Source organism: Apus apus, chromosome 2, assembly GCF_020740795.1.
Source record: "Apus apus isolate bApuApu2 chromosome 2, bApuApu2.pri.cur, whole genome shotgun sequence".
NCBI lineage: Eukaryota > Metazoa > Chordata > Aves > Apodiformes > Apodidae > Apus > Apus apus.
The window spans coordinates 47,273,588-47,295,747 of NC_067283.1; the positions used below are offsets into that span (position 1 = coordinate 47,273,588).

Sequence of the window (22,160 nt, forward strand, 5' to 3'; positions counted from 1 at the left end):
AGTTTCTAGCAGTGTTGTCAGGTAGGTAGACCAGGAGTAGGACTCAGGGGCCCAGCTTTCAGTTCTGTTCTGTAGACAAGAAATCACTTCACTGAAAGCTGTAAATAAGCAGGTGTGTTAATGAAGCTATCTAGAGCCCATCTTGAAAAACTTTAAGCCTATTATTTCTATGTTTTCTTCTCAGTCATTCTAACCAGATGCACGTTTGTAATCTTCGATGCAAAGACTTTCTCCTTGTAATATTATCCAGTTACAGCAAAAAGAGAAGTCTCATGGATTACACTACATTTTCACAAGTACAATTTAAAATGAAATTAAGTTAGAATCATAGAATCATAGAATCCTAGGGACTGGAAAGGACCTCGAAAGATCATCTAGGCCAACCCCCCTGCCAGAGCAGGGTCACCTAGAGTACATCACACAGGAAGGCGTCCAGGCGGGTTTTGAATGTCTCCAGAGAAGGAGACTCCACAACCTCTCTGGGCAGCCTGTTCCAGTGCTCTGTCACTCTCACAGTAAAAAAAATTCTGATATTCACCTTAAACCTCCTATGCTCCAATTTGTATCCATTACTCCTTGTCCTATCACTGGTCATCACTGAAAAGTTAGAACAAGAGCCAGGAGTTCCACTCCTCTCACAGCACCTACTGCCAGAAAAATACTCCTGGTTGTTAAGGCACCGAACTGTTGTAGGAATAATACCTAAAGAGTACTGTCATTCTGCATACTTCAAGCCACAAAAGCCACAACCGGTATGAAACTAATTCTGTTCCATTCCTTACTTTCAAGGTCTGGCTCCAAGGTAATTAGTACTTCATAATGAACTGCTTGCAGAGCATGTTGCAGGGTCTGCATAGGGATGGTGCCAAGAAAAACACAAATCTGTAGTCAAGGCAGACCACATGAAGTGTGTGAGGTACTCAAAACATAGTCCCCAGCCATTAGACTTTGCATTTCAGGTGAGAATTTAGGAGTAGAAGCTTTCTGGCTTGGGTGAACCGCATGTGTCTGGTTTGCAAGCTCATCAAACACACAGCAGAGATGTCGATACTCAGGGGAGTAGAGCTCATTCTCACTCTCCTCAGGTGACAGTAATAGTCCTTATCAGCTGAGAAGAAATGTTTTTGCAGTGACCATATCACAAAAGGGTGGCACCCTGGGGGTCCACACAGCCCGTTACAACTACTTTGTTTTGCTTTACTTTGCACATACCTTCATAACACAGAAAACAAATGAGACACCAAGAAGAACAACTCCTTGTCCGTAGAGGCTTCATAACCTCATTTCTCCCTTAATACTGTAGCTGCTCAGAACTATTCCTCATCCCCTTTTTCCTTCCCAAACAAACACAGGAAGGATTTAATCTTTCAAGAACCATTTTAATTATGTCAGACAAAAATCAAAGGAAGAATGGAGTATTTTCAGAATCTGTGATTTCCATCATATTAATCTTTTGTTGTCTAAATCTCAACAAGGATTTTGCATGATTGACATTAAACGCATAAGAATTAAAAAGAAAATTGTCAGTTGTAGAAAATCAGCTTTACTGACAGAGATTATGCATCTTTGAGAATATCAGGCACTTACAAAAATGATCAGTTTACTAGGACAAAACAGAAGATGTGAATTAATGACTAAAAGAGAATTAAAATTCTTTAACTTAAAGCCTTCCTTTAACTTAAGGCCTATGAAAAACAGGTACTCCCAGTCACTTAGAGAAGAGGGGGAAAAAAAAAAAGCAGAGGAAAAAGAAGGGTCAATTAAAAGGCAACATGTTTAATTTTAAGACTATATTCTCCAGCCAGGTTAATCAGAGGCTATGTTCCAAGTAAAATAGCCTAAATTTTGTGTGTGTCCTTGGACTTATCAATTTACTTGAAGTCTTCAGAGATAGCAGAAGGGAAGCAGTAAATTTGCCTTCCAAGGGGGGGCAGGTGCAGACTACAAAGTCCCTCCATGTTACTGCTGTTTGGATCAGCTTGCATTCGAGTGCTCTCATCTACAGTTCTCACTGCTCCCATGAGAAGCCAACTGAAATTTTTCCAGGGTTGCTTTCATGGAGGTGAAAAAAATGAGGTCTGCTTAACATTGGCAGTGAGCCCCTTCACACTACTGATACTAAGCAGTCCACATGAGTAAACAGCAAGCTAGTGGGGCTGTACACCCCATTTCTAGGCTCCTCTTCAGTTGCAAAACGTGGTAAAAAAAGAAACCTGTAAGAGGGCTCCTGTAATGTAGGCAGCCTACAAGGACTACACTTGTATTAGACTGATGTAAATGTTACCTTCCAGTTGAGTTCAATTTCACAGTCCAAGGCAAATGCTCAAGCTACAGCTTTTATTTTTTAAGAAAATTTCAGTATTTAACTCTGGTAGATTTTTTTTTTTTAAAGAGTCTTTGAAGAATTATAAAAGTTGCCTCGGCTAAATAACTTACTGATTGAGTCTTTAAAAAAGGGAAGTATGGTTTGAAGGAAAGGGAAGCAAAGTGGGGAAAGATAAGGAAAATACTCAAATCTTTATAGATGGTTCAGCCATATGTTTCTAAGAAAGAGCTGGAGGGCAGAATTTTTATGATGTACAGTTGCATTGATATTAGGTTTGTCTACAAATTCTATTTCACATGCTTGGGTGCTGCAAGGAGAATGCTCCAGCTCCAACACTGTTACGTTGTTTGGCTCCGATGAAACAAGTATATTCCTTGGAACAAAAAGGGTCAATTGAGGACCACGGGCTGGCCAGTAGCGACCAAGATTAAAGCCATTGATCCAAATTTGCCCCTGTTAAGAGAGAAAGAAAAAATAATGACATTTTAATATTTTGACAGAGATCAAATGATGCATAGCACTTATTCATCACGCTTCAAGCATAACACTCTTCACACAGTAACTGAATTTCCTCCATCCTTCAGTTTGATAGAACACAAGGACAGAAAATCTGTTCAAGAAAAGGCTAATGACAGTCCAAATAATCTAAACTGCCCAATGAGTAAAAGGTATTAATATTTAAAATGAAGTGTTCAAATACTGCCATCATTACAAATATGACAATACTTAGGAAAAGAGAATTGCAGGTTCCTGGCACTGAATTTTTGTACCAAGTTTTAGAACAAAGCAAACCTGAAAATTATATTTGCTTGAAGCTGATTGTTAAAAGGAGAAAATTCACAAAAGAAAAAAAGCAGATCCTAATACTGTTGTGGGTGTCTGTCCAAGTGTAAGGCTACATTATCCTGGTAGTCCCTTCCTGTTGCACGGTTTCATGAAAAAGACAGAGCTTCTCTAGACACATAAAATTCAGATGTCTACTATATTTTTAACAGCTTAGTCAACAAAAGAACTTGTAAAAACACACTGCAAGAGTACTGCATTTTGTTGTAGTTATCTACAACCATTAAAATACTTGGTGGCCTGCTAGCATTAATTCAAGTTAAAGGAAATTGTGGTTAACTTGGTATACAAACTCTACATTACTTTTTATAGTAGAGGTGGCCAGAACAGAACTGCTAGTTCAAAATACTCTTCTAAAATTATAAATACCTTGGAGCTCAAAAGATAAGACAAAAGTGGGCAACAGGCCAAACCAGTCCTTTCTACATCAGAAAACAGAACCACTCAAGTGACACAAATGCAAACTTTTCCTAAATTGTTCATAATTTGAGGAGTCTTCTACTGAGTTGAGCTGAATCTTGGTTCACTCAACAAGACATAAGGGAGGATATACAGTTGATTTAGACAAGCAATTTGCTTTTACTCCTCCTAAGTGTCTTTTCACCACATGTCAGATGAGTTCAGTGGACACAAAAAGGGATGGGAACAAGTAAGTGCATCTGTGTTTGCCATCTTTGGCCTTCGGTAATCAGAATACAGAGGAAAAACTAACTCGCAGCATTGATGTACGCTGATAAAAATAACAAAATAGTCTGAATCAGTGGAAAGTAAAGACTTTTACTGCACTTGTGGTGATTTCTAAAATTCTCTGAGTTGAAATCAGAATAATACATTTAAAAAATTTACAGAAGCACAATTGTAATAAAGTGAATATTGGTTTCAAGCTGTTTGAGGTATTTGTCTAGTGTTCTCTTTTCCAAGTATTTATGAAAACAAATCTTACGAAACTCACAAAAGAAATTTTATAAAGAGTTGGTACATTTGCAAATGCAGGTGAGCTATTTTAGCTGTGTATCCACTTCCGTGGTATAAGATCCTATCTTGCACAGTACTGCCGAGGTGTTAATAAATTTTGAGCTCAAACTTCGTCTCTTTTTTGTTTTAAACCAAGTTTATCTTACTTTGTGGCTTGTTTTTGCTACATTAAAAGAGAAGAGTTGTTTATTCAAGCTCACTACTCTGCTTCTGTGGTAGTTTTAGAAGAAAATCTGGCATTAACACAATCTTCCCCACCCCACAAAATTAATTAGTGAGTGTAGCCACCAGACAGTAGCCTTCCTAATAGAGAGAATGACTGTAAGCCTGGAGGAAGTAGGAGTTCACTGTAGTAATCATCTGCATTAGAGTTCTAGTGCAGGAGGTATGATCAGACTGGTCTCCATTTCTGATATTAACCAGTTACTGGTTGCAACTCATTTTTCCAGTAAAGCTACGAACTTAATTTCTCAATTCCAAACTGTCCTTATTAAAATTGCCATTTCTAAAGACTGCACACTCAGGCATTTGGATGCTCTAAACCAGCAAATCATGATACTATATGTACTACCAATAAATATGCCCTAGAAAAAAATACAGTCTTCAGTAACAAGATGTCCTTCAGCAGGGTCAGCAACTACAACACACAATTCCACAGAAATAAGGAACAGTCCTGACTCTAAATTCTTTTTTCTCTTGAAGAAAAAGACCAATAAATGTCACCAGGCATTCAGGGGCTTGTATCCTTAAGGGCATTGTGCTTCCTCAAGCAAGGGGTGAGGAAGTTTTATTAACAGCAAAGGGTTTAAAAACCACTGAGGGCAAGTGAGCCACAACATAGGTCATGATGGTTAATGCTGCACCCTTCTTCCAGGCTGTCCAACACACCATATTCCTTAACTTAACATGCAAAGGGAGGATCATTGCTAGAACTGTATGGTAAAAACACTTTGAGTGTTGTTTCCATGGCTTTCCAACTGCTCAGATAGGTTTTAACCCCTGTTAAAAGTCTCTCTTCAAATTTGTTGTCAGCAATTTATACAGTGACACACAAAGAATACAGGCCCAGATCCAGTGGGGCCTGAGTAAAATTTAAACCCTTACAGCCCTCTGCCTTAAAGGCATTTGCTCCTTGGTAAAGTTATCTGCAAGTCCCAGTTTCCACAGCCAATATCACCTCAATCTTATTAGTCCTAGGTATCTTATTTAAAACTTCGATCACATCCATATAAAGCTTGAGGAGTTATTTTTATGGCCCTAGTTACAGGCAGCTTGATTGCTTTAGAAAGTATACAAAGTGAGTAAAATAGAGGTTTCTATGTTCAAGAGGAAATTATTCCCACCAATACATGAGAATTCTTGGACTAATTTGCCATTTCAAAGACAAGTTTACCAATAGGCAGGTATGGTCATCCTGCCTCCTGAACAAGATTTATAGCTCATGGGGTCACAGAATTTACTGCAGAAGTCTCAAGATTCTAGTTTCTGTACCATTTTAAAATTTTATTTAGCCATTGCGTAAGATATGCACATATATATATATATAGGAACAGGGACTAAGTCAGACTTCCTCATCCAAGCTGAGTGACAGCAACACCAAGTGCCTGCAATGAGTCATGGTCTTCTGCATATTGGGAAGTGCTTTATGCACTACAATACTGTAGACACCACCAGCAACTCCTTCTCCTACTCTGTTTTAATAGCAGTAAATTGTTTCAGAAAGGCTTAATTTTGCTACCTAACGCTATGACAGGCACTCCCCTGACTGACTGAGGCCTCCAAGACGAGTGGTCCTTCAGTGCAAACATTCTGCTCTCTGTACTTCCCACCAGCTAGTTGAGCTGGTCCTTACCTTTCCTGTGTGATGGCTGTTTCACACATGGCAAGGTGAAAACACACTCTTTTCCTGCTTTAGCTATGCTCCAGCCCTATGAGAAGTTCCTACTGACAGAGATCTGCCCACAAGCTTCTCATGGCAATGCTCTCTGATCCATTCAGTCCAGTTACAGGTAGCCTCCAGAAGACAAGCAGTAACATTTTCCTTGAATTGGATCCACATCTACAGGCACACCACCAGCAGCTGTGTCCAACACATTCTCTGCTTTGTAACAGGATATATATAGTTCTCACATAACATTGCAAGTATGTTCTTAGTTCAATCTTAGGTCAATCAGTATGACCAGGAAAGTGTCCTGTAGCATCTCACTTCCTCCAGAATAAAAAATTGTTTCATTGCATGGCATGTATTTACTCCCTCTCTCCAAAAAGCTGCTTTTGTTCCATAACTCAAGAAAAAAACAAACAAACAAAAAAACCGAAACAAAAACCCCAGAGCAAACATGCAAAAAAACCCAACACAGCTAAATGCAGCATTTCTAAATAGCCTGACAGTTCGGCCTTCTAACTGTTGAAAAAAATACATTTTAGGGTGGGTTTTTTTGTGATGCTCCACTTTCTAGACCAATACCATATATCTTTTGAATATGTTTCCCTTCTCTTAATAATTTATCTCCAAGATTTACTTTAAGCAAGGAATCCATTTCCTAGTCATTTAAATATATTTGAGATACCCCACCACTACAGCCAACTTCTATTAATCAGAGAGAGATGGACTTTGATCATCCATAGAAGTTTTAGTAGCTTTCTGAGTGGACTTCAAGTTTGTACAGCAAAAAGTTGTACCTTCGTCCAGCCAGGAAACTTAACATAGGTGTCTTGAGGCAAGTCTGGAATCCCTCCAGGAACTGAAAGTCTACCAGTGTAAAAAGTAGGTGCTTCATAACCCCGTAGATTGCCAAAAGATCTCCATGTTCGGTCAAGGTAGCCATTAAGGTCACGGTTCACTGCTCCATCTATGTCTAGAGGATACATTTCCCATTCAACAAGTACATCTTCATCAAGAGTTAAATTTGAAACTAGACCCTAGGAGGAGGGGAAGAAAACACACCAAAACGTAACATAGTTAGCTTCATGTTATTGAAGTCATTTGGCTGCAACTATAAATCAGTTAGAAATAAAAACTGAATCAAAGTTCTGGCAACAGCTGCCAATCTGTATATGAACCCAAGCAACTGGTCTTCACCAAGTTATAAGCTTTGCTTAAAAATAAAGTTTCATTTATTCTCTTGAAAGATCTGTTCCTCTTCAAACTTTTGCACTTTCAACCATGTCCAAGGTTTTTTTTCAAACATTTTCCCCCTAACAGTGAAAATGTCTGTTTTCTTTTAAAATGAAAATTATTCCAAAACATGGGGCTTATTAAAAAGAAAAAAAAAAAGCATTAAATATCTTAAGTTTGAGATACCATCAAGAGATTTGGTAACACTGAGTCACTAACACAAGACACAACAGCAGAGAAAGCAGTATTTTACTTCCCATGAATCTTCTACAGCTAACTTACAGTATCCAAAAATCAAGGCACATGCTTTTTGACCTGATTCAGTGAAATACTTTAAGCTTACAGTCTGCTGCAAGCCCACAGAGTCCTGTTTCATTTCTATGGAACCATTTGTGCTGCACACCAGCATCCTCACACGATTAATGCAAAAGCAAGGTCCTGTCATGATTTAAGAAGAGTGAAAGGAACATTAGGTTACCCCTGCACACGCCCTCGTTGTATTATAATAATAGTTTTTAAAGTTGCGCTTCAGTGCAATGCAAGGGGCTAATTTTAAACAAAAGCTGCTACTTCCATGTAATCGCTTGAGTAGACCCTGCATAGAAGCTGTTTTTCAGTGCAACTTCAGTTCTGCTGCAAACACCAGATGTCAAACAGGAACAGACAAAACCACATTTTCTATGGCCTTGGAGAGCTGAGATTATGTTGTGTGTCTGTTCTAGTGTCTAAAAAGCATTGCACTGACTCCACAAGCCTCATCATCAGTACAAGCACTTACTAGTTTTCTCTTTCTTTACCTAGATGCCCACTTGACAGAACAGGAACTTACTTTTCTTATATCCAAATATCAGCAGAGTTAAGTGGCAAAAAACTTTTCTATACAACCTAGACTTTACCTTGTTTAGCAATCAACTGGAGCAATGCAACACAACTTCAGCCCAGACTTTCTAATATGCCTCCCCCTAAGCCCATCTTTAGGCACTATGAATGGTATGATCTTCCAAATGAGATTTGATCTGCATAAGAATGCATATTCAACAGTGTAGATATGGACATAAATTTTCCAAGTAAAACAATTATATAGAACGTAGCAAGCATGAGAAAAAAAATATAGAAAAAACACAAACCACACTCTTCATGTCCTTCAACAACAAGATTTCGATTAGCAGGATGTTTTAAAACCAAAACTCTTTTAAGATTCCTTCCCAAAAGCTAGATGCCTAGTCCCATTTCAAGCTCAGAAAAGCGACAAAAACCCAGCCAAACAAAACCCAGAAAAGCTACCCCATTTGCTTAAAAATGCAAGGCTTCACAAAGAAGGAATCTCTTCCCCTAAAGTTATTTTTGAAAGCACAAAATACCTAAAACTTGCAAGTCTCTTTCCAGGCTATGTTTTATGATTGAGCCCATGCAGGAGTAGGAGCTGTGACCTTTTGGGGGACCCATCCTGAAGCAGAGGACTGCACTCCATGGAAAGGACCCATGCTGGAGCAGTCCTTGAAGACCTGCAACTCATGGGAAGGACCTATATTGGAGAAGTTCATTAAGGACTGCAATCCTGTGGGCTGGATGCCACCCTGGAGCAGGGAAGAGTGTGAAGAAGGAGTGGCTGAGATGAAGTTTTATCAACTGACCACATCCTCCATTCCCCATCCCTCTGGCACCTCTCAGGGGAAGAAGCAAGAAGAGTCAGGAGTGAAGTTGAGCCCAGGAGGAAGGGAAGGGTGGGGGAGGGAAGTGTTTTAAGATTTGTTCTTATTTCTCATTCTCCTCATCTGTTTAGCTGACAATAAATTAAATTAATTCCCCCAAGTCTGTATTGGCCATGATAGTAATTGCTGCATGATGTCCCTGTCCTTTTCTCAACCCAAGAGCTTTTAATCATATTTTCTCCCTGTCCTGTTGATGGAGGAGTGACAGAGCAACTCAGTGAGCACCTGGTAGCCAGCCAAGGTCAACCCACCAGAGTCACTCATGTTGGGAGGTGACAGTCCCGAAGTGTAGCATAGACCCAGAAGCATGTGGAAGCTTTCTGATTATTACCTCTAACACCTGATCAGTCCAAACCTGAACTGGCAATTGTCCAAATATGAACTGGAAATTTTGCATGGTAAAATGCTAGGGAGACAGTCTTTCCTAGACACACTGAAAATACTGCAAGGGTTCGCTCCTGACAAATGGGACATGAAAAGAGATATAAAAGCAGTTATATTCACACACACAAAAATACAGTCCCAGGATTCACAAACCCTGCGGTACAGCTAAGGTCTAGACTGATTCCCAACCCATTTTTGGGGTTTATCCAAACAGCTCTGCACATTTTAAAACATTACCTACAGGCTCAACTCAACCTAAAAGTCTTGTGGGCAACAGTTTGGCTGGCAATGTAAGAGAACCAACAAAAAATTTAAATCGTCTGTCAGTTTTCAATTTCACTTTGAGTTTGGTGACTGGAAAAACTCAAATGAAAACTAGTGAGTAATTATATTTTGAGGTAAAGTTACAGCTGTGTAATGCTGATCCTTTTTATTTTTCTAACCCATTTTCTTTTTAACCTGTGGAAAAGAAAAGACATCCCCAATCCAACAACTTACATTGATTTTACTTACCTTAAAGTCATTATTGTATCTACCAAAGTTGATACGCCCCATATTTTCTACCAAGATGTCCAGATTTGCTCCAGCCTTCCCAGTTATATTTATTGTAAGTGATTTGTCCCTTTCAAGGACACCTTGAGGAACCTATATGAATTACACCAAGAGGAAGGAAATAATAACCACTGAAAACCAGCAAAACTGTTTTCTATTCATCTTGCATTAAGCAAGGGGACAAAGGAAACAAGTAAAAAAAAAATTCCTTTCCTCTTGCATGGGAGACAAACACACACAAAAAGCTGCAATGTCAATATTCACATTTCAGTACATCAATTGGATGTGCTACTAGGCAGCATTTGTCTAACTTACATCATCTCTTTCCTTAGATTAATCCAACTAACTCAACTAACTCAATCACCATGTTAGAACCCTAGTTGTTTTTATGCACACAATTCACAAAAAGCAAGTTCTCAAATTTAGTCTTATGACTGAAAAAATTTTGGCAATTTCAGTGATTAAAAGGCGCTTCATCTTCCAATTAAGATCACATCAATATTTAGCTTTATTTATTCCCATTCCCACAACATAAAGAAAAAAGAGCTTGACCTGGGCATAAAGGTGATGAGAGTCAGCACAGGCCAAAGAATAATAGAAAAAAATAGGTTGTGAAAGTCTGTAATTTGATATTAATTATTAAGCAGGAAGAAAACCCTGTTTAAGGGAAGAAAGGCAAAGTTCAAAACCCATACAATAACCTTTTTTTTGTTAACTTGTGGTCAGAAGCCAGTTTCACAAGATAAGACTGGCTCAGGCTTCTACTTCCCTCCACCCTCAAAGGAAAAAAAAAAGAGAAGAACAAAAAGAAAAAAAATCTATGGAAACACTAAAAAAGCCACCAAGCATATAATCATTAATGTATTTAATGAACATGCAAGTAAACCATCATTCTAGGTTTGTATTTTTTCCATTGAAGTAATGAATTTGTATCAACATTCAAGTATCTTGAAATTTGAAACAATGACATTTTCCTTATAAATAATAGATTGACATTTTCTGAAATATCAATACGAACATTTAGTATGAGTCAACTGTATACTTCCTTCATCTAATTAAATTAGATTATCTACTAAAGTTGGTTTGGTAAACTGGAGAAATGAGGGGAAAAAAAGCAGAGAGACAGACTGTATCCATGTTTTTTGTGAAGGCCCCTCCCAGCAGAAGTGAATTTCAGCTAACAATGTTTACCCCATCTACGGAGACATAGGCACGATCGTGGACTCCATTTGAAGGTGATGACAGTTGTGTTGGCTCCGTATAGTTTTTTTGAAGAGTAGTTCTGTACAGCACAAATCCAAAATACTAAAAAAAGGAAAAAAACCAAACACACAACCCTACAGATTATTGAACCAAGTAATCCTGTAGCTTCAGTTCAGGTCATGAATTAGAAATATACCACATCTCTGCCTATGTGCTTGGACTGAAATGTTAACTTTCATTCACTTCAGATAGCATCTACCACAGATACTAGCTTCAGATTAGAGTTTACTTTGACCTTTAAGTAATGGGTGTAAATTCCACAGAGATTCCATTTTAAAATGTTTCATCAGAACATTTACATAACTTTAAAAGAAAAGGGTCTTAGCTATGAAAGTATTTTCTCAATAAAAACAAAGCAGTTAATGATTGACAGTAAAATTTCTTCATTAAAATCAATTAAAAGATAGCTGGAAAATCACTTCATAATCAAGTTTATATAACAAACTAGGACATGCACTTATCACCCAGTGCCCATAAGCTGACATATTCATCAAGTTGATATTATCTATTTTTAAAACTACCGAATTTACATCAAGGACATTTCAAATATTTTTCACTAAGTTGCCCATCAGGAAGGAAAAAAGTCACAGTCATTGGATTTGTTCTCATCACAAATTGAAACACAAATTAAAAACAAGTGAAAAAATGCATTGTCTCTTTCACTCAGTAGCCACAAAACCATTTTTCTTCAAAACTTGTATCAGAAATAACCCTGGCAGGAAGAAATGAGAGGAAACAACTTCCACTCTGCTGTAACTACTATATTTGCATTACATTTGCAATGAAGTGGCCAGAAATGAGGGGGAAGATAAAGAAAAAAAAAAACATTTAAAGTATTATTGTAGGAAGCTCTGCTGGCTGCCCTCTTTTCTCAGTTTTCCTAAGCAGAGCACTAAGGATGGGAAGGCCAGAGGACAAGAAAGAAAAGTCCGCTAGAAATTACATCCAGCCACAACATTCTACACTGCAGCTTCTCTTACTCCTCCAGTGGCCTGGAAAGTAAAAATCTAAGCTTCAAACTCCTACTTGATTAATGCCATATCCCAGGCATCTGCTTATCCAGTCTCTCCTCTTCTCCCTCTTCCAGCTACTACCACCATCACTTTAAGTTGTTTAATATAGCTGCAGGCAACTAGCACCCATACTCCAGTCTCTGTGAAACTCAGCACAGAAGCAATCAAGGAGCCATGCAACCTTAATGAAGACAGCATCCCTGAGCAGCAAAGGAGAGATCTTCAACTGTGAGGGAAGATGGGGAAAGTCACCAAAAATGACAGGGAAAACAACGCAGAAACTAACAGAGGGGGAACACAGGGCAGAGTGTGACTCAGCAAAAACCAAAGAAAAATGCAGAAAAAGGGATTTTTCCTGTCTCAACCAGTGGGGTGAATGACCCTGACAGTGGGTTGCAACAATTCTAAGAGGCTGCTCCCAAAGGCTTTTCTGGTCGCATTCTCTTGCTTCACCATACATGCGAAAAGGACTACCAATAATTAGGAGGCCCACAGATGTGTAACGTGGATTGCATCCTCTGATCTCCAGGCCTTGTATCAGAAAGCAGTGTCTCAGCCACTGTGCTCACTCTGATAGCACGTGGAGAGAGGCAAAGAAAAAATAAGGTAAGGAAAAATAATAGTGAAGAAAAAGAAGAATTAAAAAAAAAAAGTATTTTGAGAACCTGAAAATCAATACTTCAGAGAGGAGGGACTGAAAGGTGAAAGCCTGAACAGCATATATACCTAGATTCATGGAAAGAGGAAAACCTCAGGTGCAAAACAGGAGCACTGTGGAACACGAAAAGGTCTCCAATGCAAGAATCCTGAACATATATATAATACTATTACTTCTGTGTTGAGAAAAGATGTCAGACACTGGACATCAGAAGTGTCATACTACAGATGGTTGTTCAAATAAACAAAATTACTGCGAAATGTCTGCTGAAGGAATCCTCACCTGCTTTAGCTGAACAAAGGTTAATGGATAAGTGCTTTTCACCGGTCCTGCAGGTGACAGCCTGTCAAGAACCTCTACCACAGTGCCCACCTGCAGCATAGAAAAAGCAGATATATGAAGGTCAGTAAATTTCAATCCAAATATAACATCTTGCAGCCACCCAGCTGCACGTCTCCAGAAAGCAAAGAAAGCCTTTACATCATTCTTACAGACACATTAATAACACAATACAGAGCAGAGAACTGATAAATTCTGAAAGAAACATGCTACATGTGGAGCAATTTTTTTTTAAATCCATCTGTTCTAAATTTGTTATGCATTTATAAAAATAAAACTAAATCTTTATTATTTAATGAGAAGTAACCCAAGAGTTTCTCACAGAAGTTCTATAAACAAATACAGCTGTTCTGGACAATTAATACAAAATAACCATTATCTAAATTTTGCTCAATTATACTTAAAATCGCATGAGGGAAAATGCCGCCGATTTCCAGCAAGTTACTCTGGAGTCAATCTGAGCTAAGTAGGGAGGCAATTTGATTCCATCAAGAGTTATCTAAGATTAATTTACCTTATTCAGTCTTAAATTATTTTAGAAACCCTAAAACTGTAATTCAGTATCACAGATAAGTAGCTGGCCTGATTTTAGTGAGACTAGGAGCAAGACTTAGGCTAGTCATATGCACAAGTACCTTCCTGAATAAGGCCTTACATGTGCACAATTAAACTGCCTTTTGGTGCCATCTGCAATTTCCTTTTGTGATTAATTTACTACCCATCTACAAGTCTCAAAGTCCACTATCAAATTTGTTAGTCAAGATGCATACAATATGTCTAGTGTCTTACAAGCTCAAAAAATCAATTTAAGTCAGTCTGTTTCACTAGAAGTAATGTCACTATTCAGTGGTAATTACATATCAGACATTCAAAGTATTTCTCAAATGCAGATTTACTTTCAAATGCTTGAGAAAAAAAAGTAAGTATTTAGGCATTTAAAATCATGTTAAACTGTAAACTGTTAAGAGCATTCATGACAACAAACTTCTGAGGCTATTTCAGTAACAGAAATATTGAATTTTTGCAGAACATACAGGACATTCAGCAGTGCTGAAATAAAGTACACATTAAAATGTACATCACTGTGTGGAATTCTCTATGTGACTGAAGTCAGCATGAATCATCTATGTACCTGTATTTATTTCTTCAACATAGCACTGCTTTTGGCTGGGACAGAGTTAAACTACTTCATAATAGCTTTATGGGGCTATGTTTTGGATTTGTGCTGAAAACAGTGTTGATATCATGGGGATATTTTAGTCATTGCTGAGCAGTGCCTACACAGCATCAAGGTCACTTCAGCTTCTCAAGCTGCCCCACCAGTAAGTAGACTTAGGGGTTTACAATTACTTTCATCTGAGGTAACCTATTTGCAAACCTCCAAAAACACTAAATATGACAGGAAGCGCTACTTAAGGCAAAGATCTCTTTTCCTCAAGTTTAGGTCCCGAGAAGCTGATCAGGTACTTAAGAACTGAATTGTCACAGAATATCTTGTGGAAAACAAATAGAGAACAGCCTGCTTTGGTTACACCATACGACTCCTGAAAATACTCCGGAGTCTCCTTTCTTTCTTCCTTTCTGCAAAAGTGTTGAGGGAGTTGGTTCACTGAAGTAGATTCATAATGCTCTGCATAGCAGGCTGACTGCTGGACCTCAATGGCACAGTGAAGCTTCACATAGTATCTGTTTTAGCACCATCACTGCAAACAATACCGTTGGGAAGGTTACTATTACCAAAGCTAAGTCTTATAATTTAGAATATTCCCTCTCTGATATTCACCCAAATATATTCAGGCTTCTCCATACAACAAGGTGCACTGGACCTGGTCCCAGGAGAGGCCAGAATGCATGACTGAGTTGGGAGGCCAGCATTGGTGGGGATAATACAAACCCTCTGTGATTTGAGACTCATTCTGTGTTGCAGCTTAACCAAGCAGAGGATTAAACTGCTGCTGAATTAGGCGGTGAGTTCAGGGAGCAAAAAGCAGCTGCTTTCCCAGAAAGCAATTTTAGAGGCTTTCAGTGCAGATGGCAGTATATATGTACAGGCAATGACAGGAACCTCACACCTGGTAGTTTAGACATGCCATCTGGATTCGTAAAACTGCTGGGTGGAGAGTTAAAACACCTCCTCACACAAAAGCTAGAAGTGTAGAAGGTAAGAAGGTACAGCAACAGGGCTCCCAGTATGATGGCCAGATCAGAGCTGAAATATTTGAGCAAGTTTAGTCATCTGACTCCTCCTTTGTAAGGCAGGTGTCTGGGCCAAGCAGCCTGCAGCATTCATTTCTTCAAGGCATGAAAAACAAAGTTCATCCTTCTAGTGAAACTGGACAGCCTTATCTGAGAACCTTGAACCATGAGAAGATGGGAGAGTCAAAATCTGATTGCTAGCCTCCCCAAAACCAGCAACCTATGACAGCAGTAGACAGGTGGGTGGACTGATAATCGTGTACAATTAGTCACCACCAAGTATAAGCCAGTTCAGTGAAACCTCACATGGCAACCCCTGCCCTAAAAGGTCTGAAGATACGGAAAGATTGCTGAAAATGATATAGATCTGTTTCATCTTCACTGGTGAATCACTCTTATACAAAAAGTTTTCCTGCCCACCACTTGAGTGGGATGACTTCAACGCCTGCAAAGCCTTATCAGTACTGAATTTTGCCGCGCTTCAGCTGCAGTGCATAACAGAGCAGATACATTACTGATTGGAAAGGTAGCTGCTAAATTAAAAGTACACAGTATGAAATCAAAGCATTATGAATTACAGTATCCAGCACACCAACTGCCGTAATCCTCCACCTCAAAACAACTTGTCTGTACCCCACAGAATGAATACAGTCAAGCTTGTACTTGTTGTCTCTTCCATCCCCCACTTAAACCATACTCTACACTCACTGCAGGAACCTAGTTCTCAACTGTATTTCACAGAAAACAATGGTGCTATGGACAAACCCCAGCTACTCATGTGCTGACAAGTTATACCACAGTTGTCAGACAGGATATAGCAAGGCTGGGTTCTGCATGCTAGGTTCTGTGTGCTTTTCCCTCGTCAGGAAACTAATTTAAGTTCCCTTATCAGCTACAGATTTTCACAAATCCTGTATGAAATTTTTCAAGAAATTTGAAAGTCTTAACAATAAATGCTCCATATTCAAAACTTCAACACCTAGAAGTATTTAAAAGGTACACATATCCCACCTGCTGCTTCTACTTCAGAGGCACAACCAGCTACAACAAAAACAATCTTTGCTCATAGCTCTCATCACAGCATTCCCCCAGTGATATAACCCATACATGAGTTATCTTGAACAACTATGATTCTGTTAATAATTTATCAATTTCAGCTTAATAAAACTTCAGGCACATACTGCATATTGTAAAAATTATCTTGCTACATCCAGATAACATACATTTTCTCATTTTCCACCGCTGGGCTTGACTCTGACTCCCAAGCTCTGCTCTCTCCTTCCTGGAATTTTGCTTTCAATATTTTCCTCTTTATTTTGTATGATATCTAGAGATTGCTGTGACATCCTCATCAACATTTTTTTTTTGCAAAAAGCCAATATACAGCACCATAGAAAAATACACAGCATATTACAGATGTTAAATTACCTTTTGCAAGCGAACATGTCCATATGCAAATTTGGGTGTTGTTGGAGGGATAAAACCACCTGGTAACTGCTTGTACTACAAAGAGAAGAAGGGAAAAAAAAACAATAAAAAAACCAAAACACATAAAACTTAAATACAAACATGCTTTAACTGAATTTTCACTTTCTACTTCAGAACTTACAAAACTCGAACTTTGGCTAAAAGTAGATAATCTCACTGTATTAGAGGATTACAGTTGCATCTATACTAAGAGGGAGGGTTTAAAAAAATCCCCGCATCTGACTTGATCACATACAGCAAAATTTTTAATAACTATTCAACTCCGGGTAACAAAAAGAACACCACCAAACAAACGAGCTGTCAAAGAATCACAGTGCCCTTGGAGACCTCCGGTGGCTAGAGTTAGCATTACTGTCTTCTACAACCCAGCTGCAGTGGCCTCCTCAGTCCACGGGAGCTTGAGTTAACCTTTCCAAGTTTGTAGGGCAGATTTTAAACCTGATCCTTCCTTAGCAACACTACCATAGGGGAATTATAAGCTTCTTGTGCCCTACGCTCCACTACCACCACCACCTGCTAATCCATTACTGCCTGGGCTGGTTTCTTTGAGACCACTATCTCCTGCACAGCTCCATGAACCCTTGAGGTCCCATCACTGGCTTCCCACTGATCCTGGTCTAGACAACTGCCCAATCAATCATTCGGAAACATGACAGGTAAACATTCTTACTGCTGGGCTATTTCTCTTTACTTCTTGCACTCTATCTCCAGGAAGAACCACCTGAGATCAGCACAGACAACAGCTGAAGGATGTCCACCACTTTCATAGAATCATAGAATGGTTTGGATTGGAAGGGACCTTAAAGATCATCTGGTTCCAACCAATCTGCAATGGGCAGGGACACCTCCCACTAGACCAGGTTGCTCAGAGCCACATCTAATCTGGCCTTGAACACTTCCATAGATGGGGCTTCCACAACTTCTCTGTGCAACCTGTTCCAGTGTCTCACCACCCTCACAGGAAGGAATTTCTTCCTAATGTCTAACCTAAATCTACCCGGTTCAAATTTTAATACATTGCCCCTTGTCCTCTCACTAAAAGCCCTTGAAAAAGCCCCTCCCCAGCTTTCCTATAGCCCCTTCAGGTACTGGAGGAACGATATGAAGTCTCCCTGGAGCCTTCTCTTCTCCAGCTGAACCATCCCAACTCTCTTAGCCTATGTGGCAAGCCTATAGTGGCTTTCTATCCCATCCTCCTCCTCTCTGAAACTACGACCTTATTTTCTCCTTGCCTTTATCCCCTTCTCCCTTCCCTGCCATAACTTGTCCCCTGTAATGCCCACTCTTCCCATCTGCTCTTTCATTTACTGAACATGCCCCTGTCTGCACATTAGAGAAAAAAATTCCACAGACAAGATACCCATGTGGTCAAGCAATCTAAGCCTACATTTTCATCCACACGTACAAATGACCACCCCTGTGAAGGTTATCTTAAATCTGCACATTCAGTGACTCCCGAGTGCTTACTTTGGCAGCACCTAGTGTTTTTTTAGAACACATTTGGTGAGGGGCTGAATGGGCATTGTTCTTAAGAGATTTTATATTATTTGCTGAGCTTACACATGGTGTATCCAGAATAAAATTAATGCTCAAACACTCACTTCTGCATCAAAACCAGGTGTTTTTTTCTTTAGTTGGTCTATTTTTTTATTATTTTTTTTTAACCAGACCACATGAGTATAATTCCCAGTGCCCTCCTCTCAAATCTCAACTATGGACTGATGAAAGCCTGATTTATACTTCCAGTAACAAGTTCATTTCTTCACCTCTATATTTTAAAACAATCAAGATACTCAGGCTTAAAGCAAAGAAAAACCATACTCAGTCCAGAGAATAAGTCAAAAGTAGGAAATTTCAGCTTAGATAGCAAAAAATAGAGAACGCTGTCAGCAATTAGGAGAAACTAGACTGAAACCCTTATTCTTTATTACATTTATTAATTCAATGAAATAATAAAGGAAGATTGTAATGTGTTAGCCTTTTAGCACACCTAACATGTTGAATGCAGTCATTAGTTCTAGGCAACCGCATTTTCTTTCTTGCATTCCACCTCAAACTGCAACTGAGTAGATAGACTTTTATGGGTTTAGAACCCCATAGCAGGGACAGGAAAATTCACCGACATCCTATGGATATGGAAGAGAAAAACAAACCACGCCAAAAAAAAAAAAAGCTTTACCATGACCCAACACACCTCAGGTTATACTGAACAGTTCAGATCTTATCAAAGCTCTCTCAGTGCACTACAATACTACCTAGAGTTCCAATCGGGATCTTGCCTTGAAGAAAACAAATAAAAACCAGGAAGTTTGGGCATTTTGCTAGTGAGAAACGCTCTATCAAAACAGGAGGTTCCCCTTGAAAGGCTACCAAAATTATCTGATCAATGGAAAGCTCACGGGTAATTAAGAAATTGAAGAAAATTATCCACAGCAGGCCTTCAACAGGTATGGAGATAAAATCATGCTCAAACCTAAAGACATCTTAATACACTTTTGGGAGATCTACTGCCATAAAAAAACCCCTATCTTCTAGTGAATAAGAATGTTGCTGACAGGTGAGAGGACAGAAAGTACAAGCTTCAGCCTTGGGATTCCCATGGAATCTGTTTTTAAGCCTCATCTGAACAGTGTCCAATGCAAGGATATTGAAAATCCTGATATAGGTTCTATGTTTCACTTCAATCTCCAGTTTGTAGAGATACTGTGCATTTTTACAGCCAAGGCAAAGCCAGTCCTACCCACTAGCTACAGTGTGTTGCATTACAAAAACAAGATGTGTTCATTTGGATAAGCACACTCCTTGTCAGAAAGGCCCAAAACCACAACATGAAGCTTGGGATACAGGCAGCCAAAGCACCAAGCTGCACTCCATATGAGGCTGACAGCAAGTGATGAGCCTGAGCTGATTGAATGGCTGATTGATGTTGCAAGGGCAAAATCTCTGTTCACTCCTCCTCCATCACTCCTCCTAGCCAAACCTGTCCTGCCTCCCTGTGCTCCCCTTGTGCCAGCACTGGCTCTCATCTGACTGAGGCAGCCAATTCAGCTGACTCATCTCGAGTTGAAAGGAAACAAGCACAGCAAAAAAGCAAAGCTGAATCACTTCAGTGTCAGACCTGCACCTGTATCCCCAGCTCTGAAAGGAAGGAGGAAGTCATCAGGACTGAAAGGATAGCCAGAGAGGTGCAAGAACTTTCTCTTTTTGTAACAACAAGCAGTTAGGTTGGCCTAATCACTTTGTTCTGCTTCACTTCCCTTACCTGCAGAAACAGTAAATTCAGAAGTAACTTACATCAACACAAGAGTAAGAGCATTTGCAGTAAACAAGGGATGTTTCAAAGAACCATTCTAAACATGTCCTAGGGACACTCACCATACCAATAACTTCCCTCAAGGCAAAATATTTTTCCGTGAGATCCCCCGCTTCACTCAGTGGAGCATCATAGTCATAACTAGTGGGCTGTGGCATATAGGGCATATTAGCACCTAAGTGAGAAGGGAAAAAAAACAAAAAACAATAGAAACAGTGAAAGAGCTGGGTTTTTTCCAAAGGTATTAACTTTCAGAATTCTTTCCCATCACAGCCAAACCCCGCTACATTTTTAGATTCAATATAAGCCTTGGTATTTGACACAGAGAAACTATTGCCAATGGAGGATAATGTCCTGAGCTCACACTGCTCTGCTATACAGTCCTCAGAAACATTCTGAAGAGAAACAAATGTATCCATGTTTCAATTCTTTCACAGGACTAAGCTAAGCAGAAATAGCCTTTGAAAAGATAAATACCATGTTGGTTTAGTACAATATGCTGGCAATAGACACAGAGAGCACCTAGTACAGTCTTCTTTTGCCATGTGAAAACAGGAATAGGTGATTCTTCCACAGAGTTCACTATTACCTAATTCATAAACAGCTGCCCTACATCATTAGTATCACTTAAATAATCTCTTACCATTCCAATAGGCAAAGTTAGTCCCACCTATAAACATGTACCTAAAAAGAAAAAAAAAGTCCACTTAAATCAGTTTTGCTCAACTGGGGAAAAACAAAGCAAAACAACAAATGTAACCTCTACCGAACACACACTTACAGGTTAACGTTAGCACCACGTGCCAGGATTTCATTAAGTGTTTTAGCTATAGTTTGTGCGGGCACAACAGAATGACGGTGCCCCCAGTGATCCAACCATCCAGTATAAAACTCAGAATTAACCTGAAAGGAGGAAGGGCAAAAGAGGAAGGGAAAACATGAAGAGGGAACAAGAACAGGATGCAACGTGATTTAAGGTCACTAACTGTAAGAGGGAAGGAAAAAGGCACCTTGACTCATTTCAGACATGTTTAAACTAATATAAATACAGCAAGTCAGTCCTTTTCAGCAGATTACTGATCAAAAAAAATTAAAGGATTGTTGTAATAATTTTATAGGAACACTTTGAAAATAAATGCTTAAGAACCAAACAGCATGGATTTCCTTGGAACCTGTCAAGATGCTTGGCATTCAGATAAGTGATGGAACCAATACAATCTCTGCAGAATACTATATGTAGACTACATGTAATGAAAATTAATTCTTTCAAATACTCAAATTACATTCTAAACAATTTTCATAGCACAGAGATAATCTTGTACCCCCAACAGACCTTGTCCCTCTGTCAAAATGGCTTACAGTGATCTCACATTCCATTATAGCTGTGTGAAACCTCTAGGGTAGCTGAAAACAGGAAGCAACTTCTAACCTGCCCTTTTCAGTTTGCTTTTAACTTCCACCCACACATGTATTTCACTAATCTAATCATACTTAGCGTTTCCGCTGCTTTGTAAACATTTGCCTTAGCAAGGAAATATACTGAAACAAAATCAATACCTTTTAAGACTAAAATACTATTTGCACAACAACAGTTAACATGGATTTGGCAAACACACACAAGTTCCTCTATCCAGTTTTTCTGACTGACTTGGAAATTACGTCTTCGCAAACATGACGCTAAAACCATCCAACACATTGTTGTCAACTCCTTTCTTATTAAACACTGCAAGATTGGGACTGATACAATAAATTTAAGTGAAATGACATACCAAAGGGCCCATAGGTTCACTGCTCCTTTGAGCCAAGAATGCTGCTGTGACATTGCCACCTATAAGCAGATAGAAATAAAATTGAGATGCAGCACCCATGACTTTTTCAGTCCTTCCTTTAACTGAAATAGGTGTCTTATCTTCCTTCCAACAACTAGTAAAAATCCAGACAAGAAAGTCACTTCAGATTCCAGTGTTTAAGTTGCAGAAC

The 22,160-nt window shown here is 39.1% G+C and overlaps 1 protein-coding gene across 1 annotated transcript in view; it reads right to left on the minus strand.

The window, feature by feature from the left end:
- Positions 1-1,358: 1,358 nt before the first annotated feature.
- GLB1 (galactosidase beta 1) overlaps positions 1,359-22,160 on the minus strand; it is a 41,543-nt gene continuing 20,741 nt past the window's right edge. The window contains exons 7-16 of the mRNA XM_051609966.1: positions 21,950-22,008; positions 20,962-21,083; positions 20,824-20,864; positions 20,243-20,355; positions 16,808-16,882; positions 13,127-13,216; positions 11,102-11,215; positions 9,872-10,003; positions 6,827-7,066; positions 1,359-2,779 (exon numbers count right to left, since the gene is read on the minus strand). Coding sequence (XP_051465926.1) covers positions 2,519-2,779; positions 6,827-7,066; positions 9,872-10,003; positions 11,102-11,215; positions 13,127-13,216; positions 16,808-16,882; positions 20,243-20,355; positions 20,824-20,864; positions 20,962-21,083; positions 21,950-22,008 — 1,247 coding nt within the window. The 3' untranslated portion in view covers positions 1,359-2,518. The remainder of the gene's footprint in view (positions 2,780-6,826; positions 7,067-9,871; positions 10,004-11,101; positions 11,216-13,126; positions 13,217-16,807; positions 16,883-20,242; positions 20,356-20,823; positions 20,865-20,961; positions 21,084-21,949; positions 22,009-22,160) is intronic.